The following is a 20,867-nucleotide window of genomic DNA, read 5'->3' on the forward strand; positions in this document are numbered from 1 at the left end:
TAGAATACTAACATCCACTATCATTGAACAAGGAACTTCTGCAAAACAAACTTTTATCCGTATTTGACACTGTGTTGCTATGGAGGGTCACACAAGTTAATCAACATATTGCTAATATAGTTTAGACAGAGCCATTCTTAAATTCGTAAGTTTTAACAATTGTTCTTTTGTAATCCAAAAGAGCATATGACTATTTAAAGATTTTATCATTGGATTTCTTTGATATAATTATCAGCTCATCATGATCTATGTGTATTCATCATGGAGAGAATATATTTCTATATAATAGGTACATATTTTTAAAAATTGTCTTTAAAGAAACATTTCTTATAAATGCATGACTTACTTCATAAAATGTTATTTAATAGAGAGACGAATTTACTTCCCACATTATCACGCACATACAAGTCGGGAAACAAAGACCGACAAGTCTACTTAAACATATATAGTGTAGTATGTAATTTTTGCATGGTACATTAAACATTATTCTTTAAGAACACACACCACGCATTCTGAAGTGCATCACTGACTTAAAAAAAAATTAAAGAGCACACTACGATCAGAATGCAATTCTTTATTCAACTGTTTCCATATATAGACAATGGTCTAAGCGGTTTGTTCGACAAATGTCGAGTGTCTGGCAGTACATTGTTGATTTCTGTGTAGACGTGTCTTGCCCAACTGTTTTCTGTGGTAAAACACAATTTTCATTTATGATCAGTACATATTTCTCGAAACCTATAAAACATAACCTTACAATTATAAAAGGCGTTACACTTGAAATAATATTTATCATTTAGTCAATAGTGTTGGTAATGCAATTTTTAAAATTAAAAACAAAATAAGTTAATATTATAATAGGTAAAACATGAACCAATAACACTCACATTTATCACATTTAAGATAGACAAATGTGTCCACCGGAAAGTTCTTTATGTCAATAGTGGATCCCATCGTATGAGTAATAATACATAAAGGGTTCGGGTAGTAGTGATAGCCGATACAATTGTAATTTCCACGGCAATAGTTGAAACAATCCTGTAAGAGAAGTGTAAAAACATCCTCAATAGATGAAGAGTTAAATTAATAGAAAGGCTAAGATTATCATTCCCAACTAGAGAAGAGATAACTCAAGACAATACGTATATGAGTAAATAAAGAAGGTGAAAGACATTTGGTTTTATTGTTTGCATGAAAAAAGCTGAATATGTAGAGCTTTCTTAAACATACACAGACAAATATATATATATATATATATATATATATATATATATATATATATATATATATATATATATATATATATATATATATATATATACTTTTATATTTATTTATTTATATATGACGAGTCTCCTCTGCCTGAGTATTTAAACTCAAAATTTTACTGGTTAGCGAACATTAGCTTATCCACCCGACCACTTCAACCCCCCCCCCCCCCATTAATATTTATGCTTTGATAAATCAAGTCTAGATTAGCAAGGATAGATTAAGCTAATGCTGCATTCCGCAACATACAAATATATGGACCCCACCACAAAGGCACCATAAAGCCTGTATTGATTTAGGGAACAGAGAGGTGTTCATCTTAAACTAACACGGAGAAAGTACAGAATTTCACAAACAGCTGTCAAAGAAGAGTTCAATACATTCTCTGGTTAGACACTATTATTGGGGTTGGCGTGGTCCTGTCGGTAAAGCTTATAGTTGCTTAACGGTCAAGTATTTTGTTCTTGGACGGGCACAGGCTATGGTACCAAATCTAGAATGAAAAGTTGTCTGAAGACGTGGTCATTATGTAGGAGGATATCCTGTTCAGTATAAATAAGAACGAAGAAGACACCATCAATGAATGGAAGGGCGGGACTTGACAAAACTAAAAAAAAAAGACAAGCAAGCGAAGTAAAGGATGTACAAAGATTACCAAACAAGTTTTAAACTAAAACCTATAAGGCAAGAGTAGAAAATAAGTTTAAATTTAAGTTTAAAAAAGGGATATTGGTTGTAAATAGGTAAAAATATAAAACCTCAAAATAGATATAAAATACATTAATTCTAAATTCAAAATAATGAATCGACACAATTTGATTTATATTTTGTTCTTGTTACTTTACAGTTTTCTGATATAATTCTTTTTAAATAACGTTCATTAACATCTAGATTTATTTGAAAGTGTGTATGTCCAAAAAACTCATGACTTTACCTCGTGTGACTTGTCAGTGAGGGGTATGTAAGAATTTACATCGCTTTTTAAAGTGCACTGTGCTGCATAAAAAAGAACATTTTTTTAAATGCATACATAACAAAATATTTTTATGATACATTATCGAAACAATCAGACAAAAGACATAGTTTATTTGATAATCTTTTAAATATTTTCTACGCAGGCCACACATTTTCCGATTGTCTGTAAATGCATTCAGCTAGAATACTCAAATTTGCATTTCTTTAACCACTTTAGATCAAACTCTAACGTATCATGCGATTTAAAAAATAAAAAATAAAAGCATACATATTACATTTATACTACAACAGTAGGTCAAGTTTGCTTATAAATTAAATCTGCTGTCCTTGTAAAAAAAAATTATTATAACACACGCTTTAAAATAGAAATATGCAATAGCTATGTTACTGCCTAGGCCTTTTTATTTAACTTAACAGTTTAAAAAACAAGTTAATAAAAAGTCTAGTGACAATTTAAGCGCAATTTCCTTATGTTATCTAAAAATAGATAGTGATCAAGCACACACGGGGACAAAACACAAGACGTATAATGCTGGGGTGCGTTCAAGCTAGGAGAACGATCGGTTTGTAGGTGTTTATGGAATTTAAAAAAAAAATTTGTGACCGAACGAAAGGATATTTTTGAAAACTTTCTTCGGCAATATTGTTCTAAATTATAACAGAAATCGATTTGTAAATGTTTCAAGTCGCTAAGTGGTCTGGTTGCCGAGATATGAGCCAAAAACTGCATTTTTTCGCGGTTTTTTGGCTTTTCCGGGAAATCCAGGAAGAAATTCCGGGAATTTTGTTGGCCCAAAATCATCCTCGGAACTTGCTTAACATATGTGCTTTTCAAACTAGTCCTCGATTTTGCTTCGTTGAGGAGGGGATACGACTTTAAGCCTGCGCACATCCATCCTTTCAGAAATAACGAGTTAATAATCGCAATTGTCCAGTATGGAAATTGCGCTAAAAAGTAGACTGTATAGATAAATTAAAAAAAAAATGATCGGAGATTCTCGCACTGATATTAACATACTAAGCATGTGCTGCAAGTGTGTGGTTATCTCGCTATTGTAGTTTAAGCCTCAATTAATGTACATGCAATGCCCTTCACAGTGATGGTGGTTTTTCGAGATCATTTTACAGAGCTCAGCATGGTGTAGACAACAATCGTTAATTCCTTTGGAAATTGACGTTTATTTAGAAGCTAATTTAAACGGTATAGGTAACGACAACGGGTAGAGTTACTAGTATGAGTACGAGTATTATTTCTTTAGCATAGGTTCGGTCAATTCAGGTCATATTAGGAAAGGCCAGTTAAGGATTTTACATTACGCTTAGCAAAACTAATTAACACAATGAAACCCTTACCGTACTCATTGTAGCATGAGAGAAATGATCCTGCAACTACATTTTGTTTAAGATCCACAGCATTGCCAGCATAGAGCTTGGTTGTACACAGACCATTGGCAAACTTGAAAGAGTAGCAATGTTCTGCCCTACAAGCTGAGTAGCATTTCTGTGGAAAAAATAGTTTAACTTTACGTAAGTGTTCTATTTGGACATAAAAACATACACAAACACAACCGTATACGCAGATTCAAATACAGATAAAGGTTCAGATACAGATTCAGCCACCGACACAGACGCAGATATGGATACAGATACAGATGCAGATGCAGATGCAGATGCAGATGCAGATGCAGGGCAGGTGCAGGTACAGACACAGATACAGATACAGACACAGACACAGGTACAGGTACAGGTACAGGTACAGGTACAGGAACAGGTACAGGTACAGGGACAGGTACAGGTACAGGTACAGGTGCAGGTGCAGGTGCAGGTGCAGACGCAGACGCAGACGCAGACGCAGACGCAGACGCAGACGCAGACACAGACACAGACACAGATACAGATACAGATACAGATACAGATACAGATACAGATACAGATACAGATACAGATACAGATACAGATACAGATACAGATACAGATACAGATAAAGATACAGATACAGATACAGATACAGATACAGATACAGATACAGATACAGATACAGATACAGATACAGATACAGATACAGATACAGATAAATATACAGATACAGATACAGATACAGATACAGATACAGATACAGATACAGATACAGATACAGATACAGATACAGATACAGATACAGATACAGATGCAGATGCAGATGCAGATGCAGATGCAGATGCAGATGCAGATGCAGATACAGATGCAGATACAGATACAGATACAGATACAGATACAGATACAGATACAGATACAGATACAGATACAGATACAGATACAGATACAGATACAGATACAGATACAGATACAGATACAGATACAGATACAGATACAGATACAGATACAGATACAGATACAGATACAGATACAGATACAGATACAGATACAGATACAGATACAGATACAGATACAGATACAGATACAGATACAGATACAAAAACAGATACGGATACAGATACAGATACAGATACAGATACAGATACAGATACAGATACAGATACAGTTTGTGTTTTGCAGTGCTGTCTGAACGAATCGTCTAAAATAAACCATAGTTATATCTTCAGATACATATGGATTAGTATTATGATGTAAATATTGATGTTAGTAAGTAAGGTAGTATGGATACTGGTGTGCACTTTAAATACATTACCTGGGCAGATGTAGCATTTCGGGTTTTTGTTATTTCACTTGATAACGGAACACAGAGATCTTAAAAAATTACAAGATAATTATTAGGAAACAATTTTTTTTCTATATAAATTCAATGTGTAATGTAACTATAAATACATATAACAAAAGAACATTGTATGCCCGATTTCACTTCAAACGACTAATTAAATTAAAAATATTTTAAAAGCATTTACTTGTACAATGTAAAATAATAACATATGTTTCACAGAAAATGTATAAGTGAAATAAATAATCTAATTTAACGCTACAAATGTGTGTTTTATTCAGAGTGTTTTCCAGGCATCTCTTTGGGGGTTTCCGTCTCCCCCCACCCATCCCCAGAAGAACGTCTACTGTTCCCATTCACAACACCCCCCTCCCCCCACCAGAAGAAATAGAATTGAAATTAATAGTAAATACTTTTACCAATGTCCGCTCCCCCCACGAACATTACAAGTGCCTCACCCTTCCCCGGAGAAAAAAGTCTGAAAGAAACATCGCTTTTATTGTCCTATTATAAAAATTATAATTCCCTAAAAATCTACAATAGTAAAATTAAATTTGAAAAGCTTTTTGATGTTTTAAAATCAGTCTATGTATTATAAATATTTTGCTGTGAGATATTTTGTCTGAGATCTTTTGTCGCGTAGGCCAAAAGTCTATGATATCTTTTATCCTGATATATATATATATATATATATATATATATATATATATATATATATATATATATATATATATATATATATATATATATATATATATATATATATATATATATATATATATATATATATATATATATATACTAGCCGTCCCGGCCAGGCCCTTTACTGACATCTGTGAAATACTTTATGTAAAGGACCATGAATATTTTGTGTTTACTAAGCAGCATATAACCGACATGAAAGTTTGACTATAGGACACATAATCCTAAGCTGATCTATATTTTCACAACCAAAACAAGAAAACCCCACAAAAACAAATGCAAATATAACACAAACAAAAAGAAAACGCAAACACAAACATAAACATAAATGCAATTGCAAACACAAAAGCAAACTCAAACACAAAAGTAAACACAAATACAAAAGCAAACACAAACGCAAGCATAACACAACCTTAACCCAAACCCAAACACAAATACAGACGCAAATGCCTACGTTAACGCATTCAATGACGCAGAACATAAACACAAATTTTAATTTAAATATTAACGCAAAGTTCTCACATTATAGCTCGGGTCGCCAAATTGCACCTTGCCGGGGCGCATAAGGACCCGCCTGATACAACTTGGTAAACAACTATAATACCCATCTTATCGTGAGTCTATTTAACTCACTAAACCGATCGTAGCCACCATAGTGATCACGAGAAGGCCCTGGCTCCAAATATCACCGTTTCGGGCTGCCGGATTCGATATAGTGAAGGACTATAATAACTCTTCTTATCCATAAACATTTGAAATCTTTAAAACGAACGTATGCACCAAAGCGCTCATAGGATAGCGCCTGCTGATGCGTCTGATTCAATAGTGATCGGCTATAATATCCCAAAGCTTGTCTGCAAACGGAAAGATAACCTAAACAGGTGTTGACTAAAAAGAAATAACTAATAAACAGTACACTCCGTGTAACAAATAAATAAAAGACAGTTATTAAAATATCCTTGTTTTACCTACCATAGGGAGAAACATAATCCGGTCGAGCTATGTAAATATTATATAAATATTATTTAAATATTATATAAATACTATTGAAATATTATATAAATATTATATAAATATTATATAAATAATATATAAATATTATATAAATATTATATAAATATTATATAAATAATATATAAATATTATATAAATATTATATAAATATTATATAAATATTATATAAATATTATATAAATATTACATAAATATTATATAAATATTACATAAATATTATATAAATATAAAAATATTATATAATATTATATAATATTATATAAATGATATATAAATATTATATAAATAGTATATAAATATTACGTAAATAGTATATAAATAGTATATCAATAGTTTATAAATAGTTTATAAATATTATTAAAAAAGTATATAAATAGTATATAAATATTATTTAAAATTATATAATTATTAGATAAATATTATATAATTATTATATAAATAGTATAAAAATATTATATAAATATTATATAATATTATATAAAAGATATATAAATATTATATAAATAGTATATGAATATTATGTAAATAGTATATAAGTAGTATATAAATATTATAAAAAAGTATATAAATATTATATAATTATTATATAAATATTACATAATTATTATATAAATATTATATAATTATTATATAAATATTAGAAAAATATTAAAATGTTAAAAATATATTATATAAATATTATACAAATATTATATACATATTATATAAATATTATATAATTATTATATAAATATTATTAAAATATAAAAATAAAAAAATATTAAAAATATATTATATAAATATTATATAAATATTATATTAATATTATATAAATATTATATAATAAGTAATATCAGTAAATACTACTCAACGATAAATACTTATCTCACGTAAAACTGGCAAACTATTTGTTTACTTTATCATTTTACCTTTGCACACTAGATCGATTCTTATTATACATTTTAAAAAAGAAATGATGAGTTGCGTTTCTTAGATGACCTACCATCACACTTTGTTCGGTCCTTGCTATTAACGTCGAATCCAGGTTTACATAAACAAGTGAAGTTTCCTTCTGTGTTGATGCAAATGTGTTGACATGGACTTGGCTGAGCACTGCATTCATCGATGTCTAGAAGTTAAGTTTGCAGATAAAAAGTACCATAGAGGTGAATTAACTATGTATTTCAAAAAGTATAATTTTTCTCAGGAAATATAAATGTGTTACATTCTGAGACTTACCGACACACCGCCTAGTGTCTACTTTCCGAACGACATATCCAGCATTACATGAGCAGGTGTAGCTTCCAATGGTGTTGGTACAAACCTGTTCACATAGATATGGCTCATCTTTGCATTCGTCGATGTCTGAACAAAATTGAACAATAGAAACCAGGTATGTATATCAAATAATGTGTGCTCTATACATGTTTACGTTGTACCTTATGTCAAGGTGGTCAATCACAATTTTCGACAAGTACAATACGCAAAACATGAGCAATCTTTTAAAAATCTAAAAACGTGTATTTTGGTAGGGCGACAAATGAACTATCACAATGATACAGTCACACAGAATATCAAAATACCTATAAAATATATTTGCTTACAACATAAGCTCATAGTCACAAAAATCCAGATCATCTGCCTAATAGGTCTATTTCAAATAATGTTTGATCGACTAAGCGTGTATCAACGGTTCTGCCATATAATTTTTCGATGCTCTTTACCTGAGAAAACCAACCGATCTAGGATTGAAAGCTCCTAAACTAAACTTTATTATCCGTAGTTTACTGCAACTACTCAGTTGATATTGGTAAATAAAAAATATACTGATTTACACGAAGTTTATTGCAAGTTGATATTACACATTATAAATATTCTGATTAATTCTAACCTAAAGTATAATGAGGGAAACTATGTGTTTACTTTATCATGGTTTCTTTTGTAAAGGTATTGGTAAGCGGCTTTTATAAATTAATTAATAACAAACTTAATACTACTGAGAAATAAATTAAGAATATATTTCAGCTGTCATATTTGCTATTTATTGTATTCGCTTTAATTTTTGTGAATCATAAAATAGTAAGTAATTTTCTTATTATTATGACCAAATAATTCTTTAATTTTCTAAAATTATTTTTACATATATTATGTTGATTAATTTATCTATTTTAAAATATCGATATTCTCACCTTTACCGTTAGAAGAAAAACCTGGAAAGGACATAGTGAACGCCTTGCAGTAAGACACATTTTGTCCATTGACCACCGTTGTAATTTGCTCGCAGAAACACTTGGCTAAAACAAAGTAGCATTCATTGTTAATGTCGGTATATTATGTCTCGATACTATGGGTTTATTATACTTCTTAACAGCACATTCTCTTACGGCATTGGTACTGTCAAATTCACAAATTAAGAATTACTGAAAAGAACAAAATCAAACAACTAAATACCGGCGTATGATATGCCGCGGGTCGGCTCGTATTCTTATATAACACTACTGGGGATGGCAACTCGGGAAATGGACAACCATGTTTCAAATTTCGTTTATCTATTAATAAAACACTACTTAAGTTGTAGGCTTTTGAAAATCTAAAAAAAAAAGAATAACTTCCAATACCGGGTTCCGGAAATCGTTGAAAAGTTGCAACAGAACTACAAATTTGATTTTATACTTGTATATGAAATTTCATCAGCCTAGTTTTAACCGTAAATCGTGTTCACAGACATACACACATACACACACAAACATACTGACAAAATTGCAAAACTATGTTTTTCCGACTCAGAGAAGTGTAGAGCGTCGTGATTTGTGAAAATCTTGAGACGGTTTTAATACCGCGTGACTACAGCGTTGAATTGGTTGCGTTTGTTTCAGTTTATTTTACTATTTCAACTATTTTCAAACCGTGTGTGATCGTAATAGACTCACCCTGTGCATATGATATGCACATAAACAGTATGGCTGCAATGTTAACTTTTGAAAACTTCATCTTGATACAACTTTTAAGGTGATATAGGTATAGTTATATATCTGTAATTGAAACAAAATTATTAATAATAAAACACGATTGACATAACTTTATTTAAAAATAAACATATTGCTAACCAAACAAAACGAACACATTTGCGTATATAATGAGCTGGTTGCCTACTTATATCGACAATAATCATTAGACACCGCGTTCGATAAATATTATTGACATTTATGTTACCAATGTTTGAAAGAGAAGTAAAACTATTTTTAAAAAGAACACAATGTTTCTAATATCATCACGTTTGGTTTAAATTAAGCAAACTAAAATCCATATAGAGAAGAGTCGGTTAAGGGGATAAGCGCGGTTTTTTTGTTCAATTTTTTACAATTTAATATCTTAAGCCTTTTGAATACTTTTATCATGTTTGGCACATGAAAGTAAGTATTAAACAGCAAAAAAAGGGTTGAAAACAATTTTGGTTGTCAAGGAAACCCATAAAAACCTCCTCCATTTTGAATTGTTGGTACTTTTAAAAATGCTAAGGCTTTTTTATTTATGTAACTATAGCAATCAAATTTAAACTGCTTATATTTCATTATATATTAAAACTTTTGTCACGAAAACTTTTTGAAATAATTACTAAAAAGAATTTTACAAAGTCTCAAAAACGTGCGATTTTTAGTGTTCAAAAGTTTCAAAATTTGCATATTAATTACCAAATACTTTTTTCTATGAAAGTCATCACAATTTTCTCGTGACAAAAGTTGTATTTTTGAATGAAGAACAATTATTACTGAAAATATGGTGGAGATTGTTTAATAAATAAAAAAATAAGTAGGCTTTATACTTTTAAAAACCTTCGAACTGAGAAAAACAGCCAATAGTAACGAAAAGTAGATCACGAAAATACCATATCTGTGTTAACTGCAAAGCCGATTGTAAGTTGTGCGTGTTTCCGAGATAATGGAAATTAAGATTATCAAATAAAGGAGAACTCCAGCTTTTCAATGATGCCAAATACAATATGATGACGGATATAAAACTTTTCATAGAGAGCGTGTAAGATTGGGAAAAGTTGATTATTTTTACAAGCTTTTATTTAACTCACTTCCTCGTCATTCTGTCTGTCGTCAGTCGTCAGTCTAGATAGAAAAGCAGGAGTGAAAATTCGGACAGTTCTACTTGACCGATACGATTCACAGTTGGCACGTGGGTCAAGACATGAAGACAATGCAATCTGAAACTAAATTTGATTTAATTGGATGCCTAATTAATTTTTTATTAATTAATTAAAATTTGGACCGAATCAATAGGCATGTCTATCCAACCACACCACACGCGTCATCACGTTCCATAGCTGCGCCATCAGGTTGAATAGCTGCGCCATCACGTTCAATAGACGCGCAATGGTTTTTAGTCATGTAACACTATTGTAAATAAAACATGTAAAGTACTGAAAAAAAATTCATAAAAAAACGTTTTAATAACAAGCTTTTATGTACTAATGCACTAAAAAGTAGAAAATAAATTATAGACTACTATAAAAATAACTAAAACGAAAAGCGTGGGTATCTTCTCAAATATTAGTAAAGGTATAAAATAGGTACTAAAGTACTAAAGTGACCCACGCTTTTCTTTATAGTTATTTAAATAGTAGTCTATACTATATTTTCTACTTTTTTAATTAATATGGTCATAAAAATGGTAATTTAAACACCTAGATGTTTTTCTCTCTTTAAAATTATTAATTTCTTAATACAGAAATGGACAAAGTATCCAAAATTGCAAGAAACCCATCATGACATAAAACAAGAAATTTGGTGATTTTTTGCCGCGAATATCCCATGAAACTTATTTCTTAATTAATTTTCATTTCTGGAGTATATAATGCTAAAATTATTATTAACTGTTTGTTCTCGACCATTATATTCATTTTAAAACCGATAAAATCGTATCAAATTTGTATTAAAACTTGTGAAACCGTTCATTACATGAATTAATTTTGGGACAGTTTTTTCAGAAAAAAAAATCTTCCATGGTAGGCTGTAGTGTTTAGAGAGCATAAATAATGAGGAAAGTGAATTATTGTATCGAACAATGTTTATTTTGCAAAATAACAGAATGTAGCAATCTTGCTACATTATGTAACGGTAGGTTAAAATATGTAAACATAGAAAAAATGATAAATCAGCATTCATTGGAAATTTATTTCGTAATTGTTGATTTTAGAAATACACTTATTTATCCAACATCAGGAGCATTAGACATTCATTTATAAGAAAGCAATTTACATGTTTAGCACCACATCGCTATTACCAGTTATGTCATATTTCTTAGTAATTATAAATCTTTTTATTGTGCCAGTCAATACGTAGTCTCAGTTTTTTTCATCAGGACCTCTATCAAGTATAATTTTTACTTGTTATTGATCTAAATGCAAAGTGGTTTTTAATTATTCAAACTTGTTGATAGGAAAGAAATCCGGCCATCATTAGATATTTGTCCAGTGCAATAATACCAGAGACATTACTATTAGAAGCGAATGGCAAATCGCTTTGCACAATTTCATTTGTGCGGAAAAAACTCTTTGCGTAATTTTCTGTTTGCTTATTTTTCTGTGTGTGCACTTTTCTCTTTGCGAATTATTCTGTGTGTGCAGATTCCTGTTTTTATGTTTGCGCAATTTTCCGTTTGCACATTTTTCTCATTGCGCATTTTCCCTTTGCGCATCTTTCCGTACAGCGTGCAAGGCAAGTGCTTTAATGTCACAAACTTTTTGTGACAAGTCAAATTTTTGTCCCAGTTAAATTTCTGGTCCCAGTTCAATTTCTAGTCGTAAATAAATTTCATGTCCCAGATAAATTTCTGGTCCCAGTTAAATTTCTGGTACCAGTTCAATTTCTGGTCGAAGTTAAATTTTATGCCCCCGTTAAATTTCCTGCCCCAGTTAAATTTCTGGTCCCAGTTCAATTTCTGATCGTAGTTAAATTTCATGCCCCCGTTAAATTTCCTGCCCCAGTTAAATTTCTGGTCCCAGTTCAATTTCTGGTCGTAGTTAAATTTCATGCCCCCGTTAAATTTCCTGCCCCAGTTAAATTTCTGGTCCCAGTTAAATTTCTGGTCCCAGTTAAATTTCTGGTCCCAGTTAAATTTCTGGTCCCAGTTAAATTTCTGGTCCCAGTTAAATTTCTGGTCCCAGTTAAATTTCCTGCCCCAGTTAAATTTCTGGTCCCAGTTAAATTTCTGGTCCCAGTTAAATTTCTGGTCCCAGTTAAATTTCCTGCCCCAGTTAAATTTCTGGTCCCAGTTCAATTTCTGGTCGTAGTTAAATTTCCTGCCCCATTTAAATTTCCTGCCTCTAGATAAAAATAAATAAATGTTATTTAGCCTTAGGATTTTTTTATTTTTCCATACGTGTACACTACGGGTATCCAATTAGGACAGTTTTAGCTAAGGATTTATATTTTTAGGATTCGAATTATGACACCTCGCTTGAATACACAATTGATGTTACTTGATTGAATTTGTCGCAAATTCACAATAGACATTATAAACGATTTTGTTCTATTTAACTGTAGACAAGTAATTTTCATATACTTCCACATAAAATATACTAACACACACATACAACATACACGAACACACGCATCTCTCTCTTTCTCTCTCTCTCTCTTTCTCTCTCTCTCTCTCTCTCTCTCTCTCTCTCTCTATATATATATATATATATATATATATATATATATATATATATATACATATATTTATAAGTATTTACATATTTTGATAATACTATTAGTTTGCTAAATCGTCTAAAATCCGCTTGCATTTATTACATTTAAAGTGCTATTTTCCATTCAAATACTAAGTAAATATGAAAGAAGCCATATTTAGGCATTAAAATAACACTCTATGTCAATAATGATATACAAGTTTGGCACAAGTAGTTTCAATGTGGTCAGTTTTATGCAAAACAAATCTTTAGTTTCCCTACCTTATGTTAAGCGTTGATTAGAGCTAGATGGACCAGAACATGGGATCCGAGCATCTGTCTTAACAGTCACGGGCTCTAGCTACAGACCACGCTGTCATAATACAGACTTTATATTGTGTTTCAAGCTTTGTAAACTAGAAACCGCCATAATATAAATATACAACTGTGCCCCTATTTTACAAGCCTGAGTTTAATTCATAACAAAAGCAACTTACTTGTGATAACAAAACAATTCATTTTGACTTTAATCACTGATGGTGCAGATAGGAACAGCATATGTTGTCGAACACCAAGTCGATTTGTCACGATGGAAAATCAACAAGTCAAGTGTTGTATGCAATGACTCAGCTGACGACAGGTGTTCAAAATCGACTACCCCGCAACACGTAACCCGCCAAACTCATAGAATCGAAATCATCCGCACGATAACGGTTTGATAGTGAAATGTCGCACTGCCGCCCAGGGGACTTTACTCGTTTCTAAACCGCAGAGGGGCGCAACTCTGCGGTTGGAGAAAATTCTAGTGCTTTAAGACATTAAGGTTAGACTTCTGTTAAACATTTAAAGCTAATGGTTAACTTTTTTTTTGTGGGGAAAATTATTCATCTGAACCGATTCCGATCAATTTGTTATCGAAAGCTGATTTAACTCGAAGTTATTTGTGGATTACTGATTTTGTAAAGCTGGTATACATTAATTATTCATCTTTAATACTTAATCTGTTAACCTTGATCAACACTTTTTGCTGCACATTCATAGTAAATATAGTCGCAGATCATACTCCTAAATCTTACGTCTAAGCTGACCTTTGACAAAGATCACATTCACAGTTTCTTTAAGAACGTCCACCGCCGAACCCCCCCCCCCCCCCACGAAAAAATAAAATTTATATGAAAATCTAATGTATTTCAACACTGTGCACCCTCCCTTACCTCGGATAAAATTTAGTCGTAACCCTTCCACGCCCCGACCCAAGGAACTTACAAGTTCCCAACTATATGGAGTAAAAAGTCTGAAAGAAACACTGGTCGCAGATCATACAGACTAAAGGTAGACCCTACATCTCTAATCTAATCATGCAGACAGCGGGGTTTTTTTTAGACACTTTTTCCTGGGTGGGGTGGTTGCGTGGGAATGGGGGTAGTACTTAAAATTTTTGGGAGTTGTTGGACTTACTAAATTTTTCGATGGGTGGACAACTATATAAGTATATATTTTCTATATGGAGCCCACACCCCCAATCTCATTTATAGTTCATTATTAACGTAAAGCTTGTTACTTAAACGTTTTTTATGCATTTAAAAAAAAAAAAAAATCTAAGAACATATTTTTTTAATCATTCTTCTTTAATACGAGAAAATGGCCCGTTTAGGCGGAGATACAACCGGCACTAGGTTGATATTGTTAACTATTTCTCTAAACCAAAACTAAAGTCACTACCTAAACTTCAAATTTAACCGGAATAGATATATAAATATATATATATATATATATATATATATATATATATATATATATATATATATATATATATACATATATATGTTTCCATCAAATATTTTATTTTAACAAGAAGAGACGTTGGGTTTTTAAACTAGGTCGTGCGGGTGATATATTCTTATAGACGTACTCAAAACATCTGATAACCATTAAACAAAAGTATTTGTAATTTTCCTTATCGTATTGTACGCTCATAAATTATTTCCAGCTGCGCAAATTGTTTTACATAACGTTTGGCTCAGCATACAGAAATAAACACATAGATAAACTCATTGTATATATAAATATATATATATATATATATATATATATATATATATATATATATATATATATATATATATATATATATATATATATATATATATATGGCAGAGATGGCAGGGACATGCTTTAAGGGAAAGACATTCGCCCTCCATGGACAATAGAACTAGCATCTAAAGTCAATAATTATGCGTCGGTCACACCTTATTAATCAGGAGACAAATGCTTATTTAAACAATCAGCGGTCATCGCTGAGCTAAGTGTGTCGTAGTGTGCATCAAACAATTCAGTATTAGTGGTGATTACTCAGCTATGGCCTCTTTCGTTACCTCGCAGAAGGGTTTTAGGACATAAGTTTCTGGTGAATTTATTTTAGCCATAAGCAGGCAAAGAAATTTGGAAATGTGAAATTAGGACATGTCGAGCAAGAGTTCACACAATAGATGATCACATAGAATACGGAGAGGTGTGATTATATAGATGTACGTACCAGTAAAGAAACGTAAATGTTATGTTTGTGATGATGATGCAATAAAAACAATAGTTTAACGTTACGAACCTGAAGACCCGTGGTCACATTTTAGTTCTCGTCTTGTGAGCAGAGGCTGACCGATAATTTATCAATAAGGTCGATTAATTTACCCAGGTTTATGGAAACAATGAGCCAGATGTTCAGAGCCAAAAATCCAAAACATTATTTTGTAAAAAGTCATCGTTTTTCACCAAATCAACAATGTTTATATAGGAAATTCTGAACCGGTCAGTTCTAAAAGCCTTCCGAAGTTTTCCAGAAATTGTTTCGATATATAGCTCGGGTCTACGACAAATTCCCGAAAGACACTTGCCCGAATGCCGTTGCCCGAAGGCCGATTTCCCGAATGGACACTTGCCCGAATGCGACAAATGCCCGAATGGACACTTGCCCGAATGCGACAAACGCCCGAATGGACACTTGCCCGAATGCGACAAATGCCCGAATGGACACTTGCCTGAAAGGCACAAATGCCCGAATGGACACTTGCCCGAATGGGACGAATGCCCGAATGGGCATTTTCCCGAATGCGACAAAGTTTAACCTTGTGACAAGTGACGTCATTGTTTTTTGCGCTCATGTCAGAAATGAGAAATGTTTTGCCCTAGCCCTAGCCCTAGCCCTAGCCCTAGCCCTAGCCCTAGCCCTAGCCCTAGCCCTAGCCCTAGCCTTAGCCCTAGCCCTAGCCCTAGCCCTAGCCCTAGCCCTAGCCCTAGCCCTAGCCCTAGCCCTAGCCCTAGCCCTAGCCCTAGCCCTAGCCCTAGCCCTAGCCCTAGCCCTAGCCCTAGCCCTAGCCCTAGCCCTAGCCCTAGCCCCAGCCCTAGCCCTAGCCCTAGCCCTAGCCCTAGCCCTAGCCCTAGCCCTAGCCCTAGCCCTAGCCCTAGCCCTAGCCCTAGCCCTAGCCCTAGCCCTAGCCCTAGCCCTAGCCCTAGCCCTAGCCCTAGCCCTAGCCCTAGCCCTAGCCCTAGCCCTAGCCCTAGCCCTAGCCCTAGCCCTAGCCCTAGCCCTAGCCCTAGCCCTAGCCCTAGCCCTAGCCCTAGCCCTAGCCCTAGCCCTAGCCCTAGCCCTAGCCCTAGCCCTAGCCCTAGCCCTAGCCCTAGCCCTAGCCCTAGCCCTAGCCCTAGCCCTAGCCCTAGCCCTAGCCCTAGCCCTATGATATTCAGCATGTGCTGATGTGGGGATTGGGAGTAACGCGGCTATAAATTGAATATCGATTTGTTAAGTAAATAATTTCAATTTAAACAGGGGAAGATCCTGTCGGGGCGCCGGAGAACGCCCGGATTTGATTCACTTAAAGAATATAGTAATCTTTCCTATCCATAGTCTATCCCACTGTTTAAAACGAAATTATGCACCATTGCGCTAATAGGCTAGCCTAGGGCGCCGAATCGAATCCTGCCGGAGCGCTGGCGGACGCGCATGTTTTAATTTTGTGAACAATTACAATGTTGCTTATCCGCAAACGGAATGACGTCATAGAGGGCATTGAGGAGCTGGCTTCTTAACTATTATTGATTTTTTTTTTAAATATTTGCGGTGCAAAGCAACGTCATAGATTGGAGCTTTGAAGCTATAAAACATAAGCATAGCTCTTAAAATTTAAAAAAAAATCCGATCTTGCCTTTATAATCGAGAATGTAGTAAAACTTTACACTGCTAAATGTACTGTTATAATGTCTGCTTAAAAAACGGTACGCACTATAGTACGGTAAAAATAAAGACGATCGACGTTTATCATGTTTAGTGCGACAGACAAAAACGAATTCTCCTTCGTGCGTAAAAGAAAAAGAAAGACTGACAAAAACGAATTGACCTTCATGCGCAAAAAAAAGACACAAATAATAACCTGCGGGAATTCCAGTTCTCGAATTAAGATGTCTGTTGTTACTTGAACTGTCTTTGATTAAAAGAAGAAAACAGTACGTTCAGGGTATAAAATAAATAAAAGGCAGTCTTTAAAATACCTACCACTTTCATTTGAAAAAAACCACAATAATTAGTAATAAAGTAATAAAAGGTACATTTTTTACTCCCGATGTAATGTTTTTCTTTTATAAAAGGAAGTAATTGTGTTTTCCTAATTTATCAATTGACGTAAGGAGTGCTAAGAAACTAAATGTAAATAATTAGAGATTTTGTGAAAGGAGATACATAAAAAATTTTGTTTGATGAACATGCCAATAATTATAACCATAAGTTTGAAAAATGAAAATTGTTTTACAACACGTTCAATATTAATTTTTTAAATCATGAATTTAGACCATGAGCACTTTAGACTTTGGAATCGTCAGTTTGCCCGCCCACCACAGAATTGAGCTTTATATATTAGATTTATAAATTATAAATTTGTATCTTTTTCATCCGCAAAGTCATTAGATGAGCTCTTGTAAATTTTAAGCTTGGTTCAATATATAGGACTGTAGAGATGTCAGTTATAGTATTTAGAGGGTGACACCAAATCGAAAAATAGTATTATTTATTTTCAAAATTTCGTTTTATATGTTACAATTTAAAACAATTGGGCAGGATTGTGTCACCAAAATCGGAAATGCAAAACACTCTGTTACCGCACCGGGTGACATTCGTCTTCTGAAGCCGCTGCTTAGATGTGGCACTAAGTCTGGCAGGATGTGAAATTTAAATGTCCGCATTTTTCACACGAGACTTTATCCACGACTGCAGGTCACGACTGTTGTATATTGCATTAAATATTTTCGTTATATCACGTGTTTTAGTCGATTTGTGCAGTATGGAGAATGATTTGGATCGTAAATGTAATCACATGTTGGGTCTTGAGGCAAGGGGACTAAGATAATACAATTTAACCACAAAGCCTGTTATAAAACAAAAAGAGAAAAAATAATTTAAAAATCTGGAATGTTTGATTAAAATGGATAGCAACAGAATTAAGGTGTATTTTATTTTTTTTATAGGTATTCCACGGTGATTGAGCGTAAAATATTGCGAAAGTTGAGTTCGAATCCTGTTCGTGCGTCCTTGTGCACTAATCACTGAGAGTGGCCGATTTAGACAGATGTCTAGTTAATTTTTAATGCTTCATTTTGCTCTATAGAATATGAAATTAACACATCGATACTCTTTGTTAATTATACGAAACTTAAGCTTTTTAATTACAGTTGGGGTGAGAAGGAATCGTAGTGATGTCGATATTGAAGTAGTTGAAGGTAAAGTTGATGATGGCGAAATCAATGTGAAATCTGATTTAATGAAAATTAGATTACCATCTTTGTCATTGTTGAACTACAACGTACTAATTAGATTTTGACCCAAGTCTTTGAAGTTTAGAAATATAACATTTTTAGATGCAGAAAAAAAAGTTACCGCGACAAATCCTTAATCGTAAACAACACATGTGGCTTTATTTGTAAAACAACAATTAGCCTACTTTCATCAGGAAAATCGATGAACTTGCCACACATTCATCGTTGTTTACGTGGTTGGATGTGAAATTTATTCTTGCTTTACCCTACATATTTCGTATCAATGACAACAGGTTCTACAGCAACCTTATCAAATTGATCTCGTTTTTTTAAATACATTTTATACAGTTTATTACCAACATTATGAATAATAAAATACAAGGCAATTTTAACTTTTTCTTCATCACCGCCATCAAAACTCAATTTAATACTAAAAAACAATGAAAGGTTCAACTTTTTAAAAATTTGACACTAGATAGATTATTATCAAGCGGACGGTGCGATCGCATGGTAGAACGTTCGAATGCTAACCCGAAAGTTTTGACTTCAGATCCCGTGCATGCATCCTTAGAAAGTAGTAGCGTTCACCCATCTCTGATGAGTACCTGACTGACGTTAGGAAAGTAAAGCGGCTTAGACTAATGCTGACCAAACTGTCCTTTATATGCCGAGATAAAAGAAGCTGGTTAACTATACTTTGCCATGGATCACCACGTGGAAAAGGGTATTTTACTTACTTAAATCGTGGTTATAGCGATATTCTAAAACTGTATAGTAAATAGACGCCTTAATACCTACCATTTTATGATATATAGCATATGCAGTCTCTGAATAAACAGAGAATCTATGTAAATAATTATCTTCATGGGGACGATGCGAGACACCACGTAAACGCACGGCTGGTACTCCCCAGGTCTATAGATATATAGCTACCGCCCCCACCATTCTGGTGAGCTAAGGTTCACCCCAAATGTTTACAATCGTAGAGCCGGGTCGAATTAGTAACGGCTATTAGGGGCAGATTATTTAGCTTTTAAACTATTTGAAACTTAGGGGAGGTAAGAAGTTCTGCTTGATCTTCTCATTGTCTCCGTAAACTATCGTCACGGACGGCTGCTTTCACGGTGGCGTGGGCGGGGGGTGGGGGGTGGAATCGAGGGTAGTGTCGAATTCACTAACTATGAAAGTACTGAAAAGTAGAAAATAAAACAACTAAATAGCGGCGTATGCTACTTCGCGAGTCAGCTCTTATGCATTAGAAATGTGTACTTGTAAAGAGTATTTTTTTTTTCTCTTCACCTCACTTCTTTTAATAAAATATAATATACGAGCCGACCCGCGGCATATCATACGCCGCTATTTAGTTGTTGTTTTTCTACTTTTCAGCAATTCATAATTTGTGAATTCGACACTACCAACGCTGCCACTGAAAATATTTCTTTAAAACACTATAAGTAGCTCGTTAAGGACGATAACCCCCCCTCCTCCCCCCTCCGTTAAAGTAAACTCCACTTAGTTACCCACCCACCCCCCCTACGTTTAAAATCGTTTCAAACTAAATTATCTGCCCCTAATAGTCGTCACTAAACCCGGCTCTGTTTGTAAACATTTAGAGTGAACACAGCTCACTAAGACCATGTAGGGGTGGGGATGGTAGGGAGCGCGTTTAAAGCTTGTTTTTAGAGTCTCCCAGAAGAGAATTATATATATATATATATATATATATATATATATATATATATATATATA

The 20,867-nt window shown here is 33.4% G+C and overlaps 1 protein-coding gene across 5 annotated transcripts in view; it reads right to left on the minus strand.

Moving 5' to 3' along the window:
- Positions 1–559: 559 nt before the first annotated feature.
- Positions 560–20,867, minus strand: part of LOC131947727 (fibrillin-1-like) — a 58,854-nt gene continuing 38,546 nt past the window's right edge. For 2 of the 5 annotated variants that reach the window (XM_059309216.1, XM_059309294.1), the window contains exons 2-11: positions 9,565–9,666; positions 8,824–8,928; positions 7,874–7,999; positions 7,638–7,763; positions 6,614–6,640; positions 4,913–4,971; positions 3,598–3,745; positions 2,204–2,265; positions 888–1,038; positions 560–688 (exon numbers count right to left, since the gene is read on the minus strand). In XM_059309216.1, the coding sequence (XP_059165199.1) occupies positions 687–688; positions 888–1,038; positions 2,204–2,265; positions 3,598–3,745; positions 4,913–4,971; positions 6,614–6,640; positions 7,638–7,763; positions 7,874–7,999; positions 8,824–8,928; positions 9,565–9,625 (867 nt within the window). In that variant the 5' untranslated portion in view covers positions 9,626–9,666 and the 3' untranslated portion in view covers positions 560–686. Of the gene's footprint in view, positions 689–887; positions 1,039–2,203; positions 2,266–3,597; positions 3,746–4,912; positions 4,972–6,613; positions 6,641–7,637; positions 7,764–7,873; positions 8,000–8,823; positions 8,929–9,564; positions 9,667–13,601; positions 13,727–13,816; positions 13,959–20,867 lie in introns of those variants that run through there. The other 3 variants (XM_059309052.1, XM_059309134.1, XM_059309370.1) reach the window with 3 other exon arrangements.

This window comes from Physella acuta, unplaced genomic scaffold, assembly GCF_028476545.2.
Source record: "Physella acuta isolate Inbredline_101_S28 unplaced genomic scaffold, ASM2847654v3 ptg000007l, whole genome shotgun sequence".
NCBI classification, from domain to species: Eukaryota; Metazoa; Mollusca; class Gastropoda; family Physidae; genus Physella; species Physella acuta.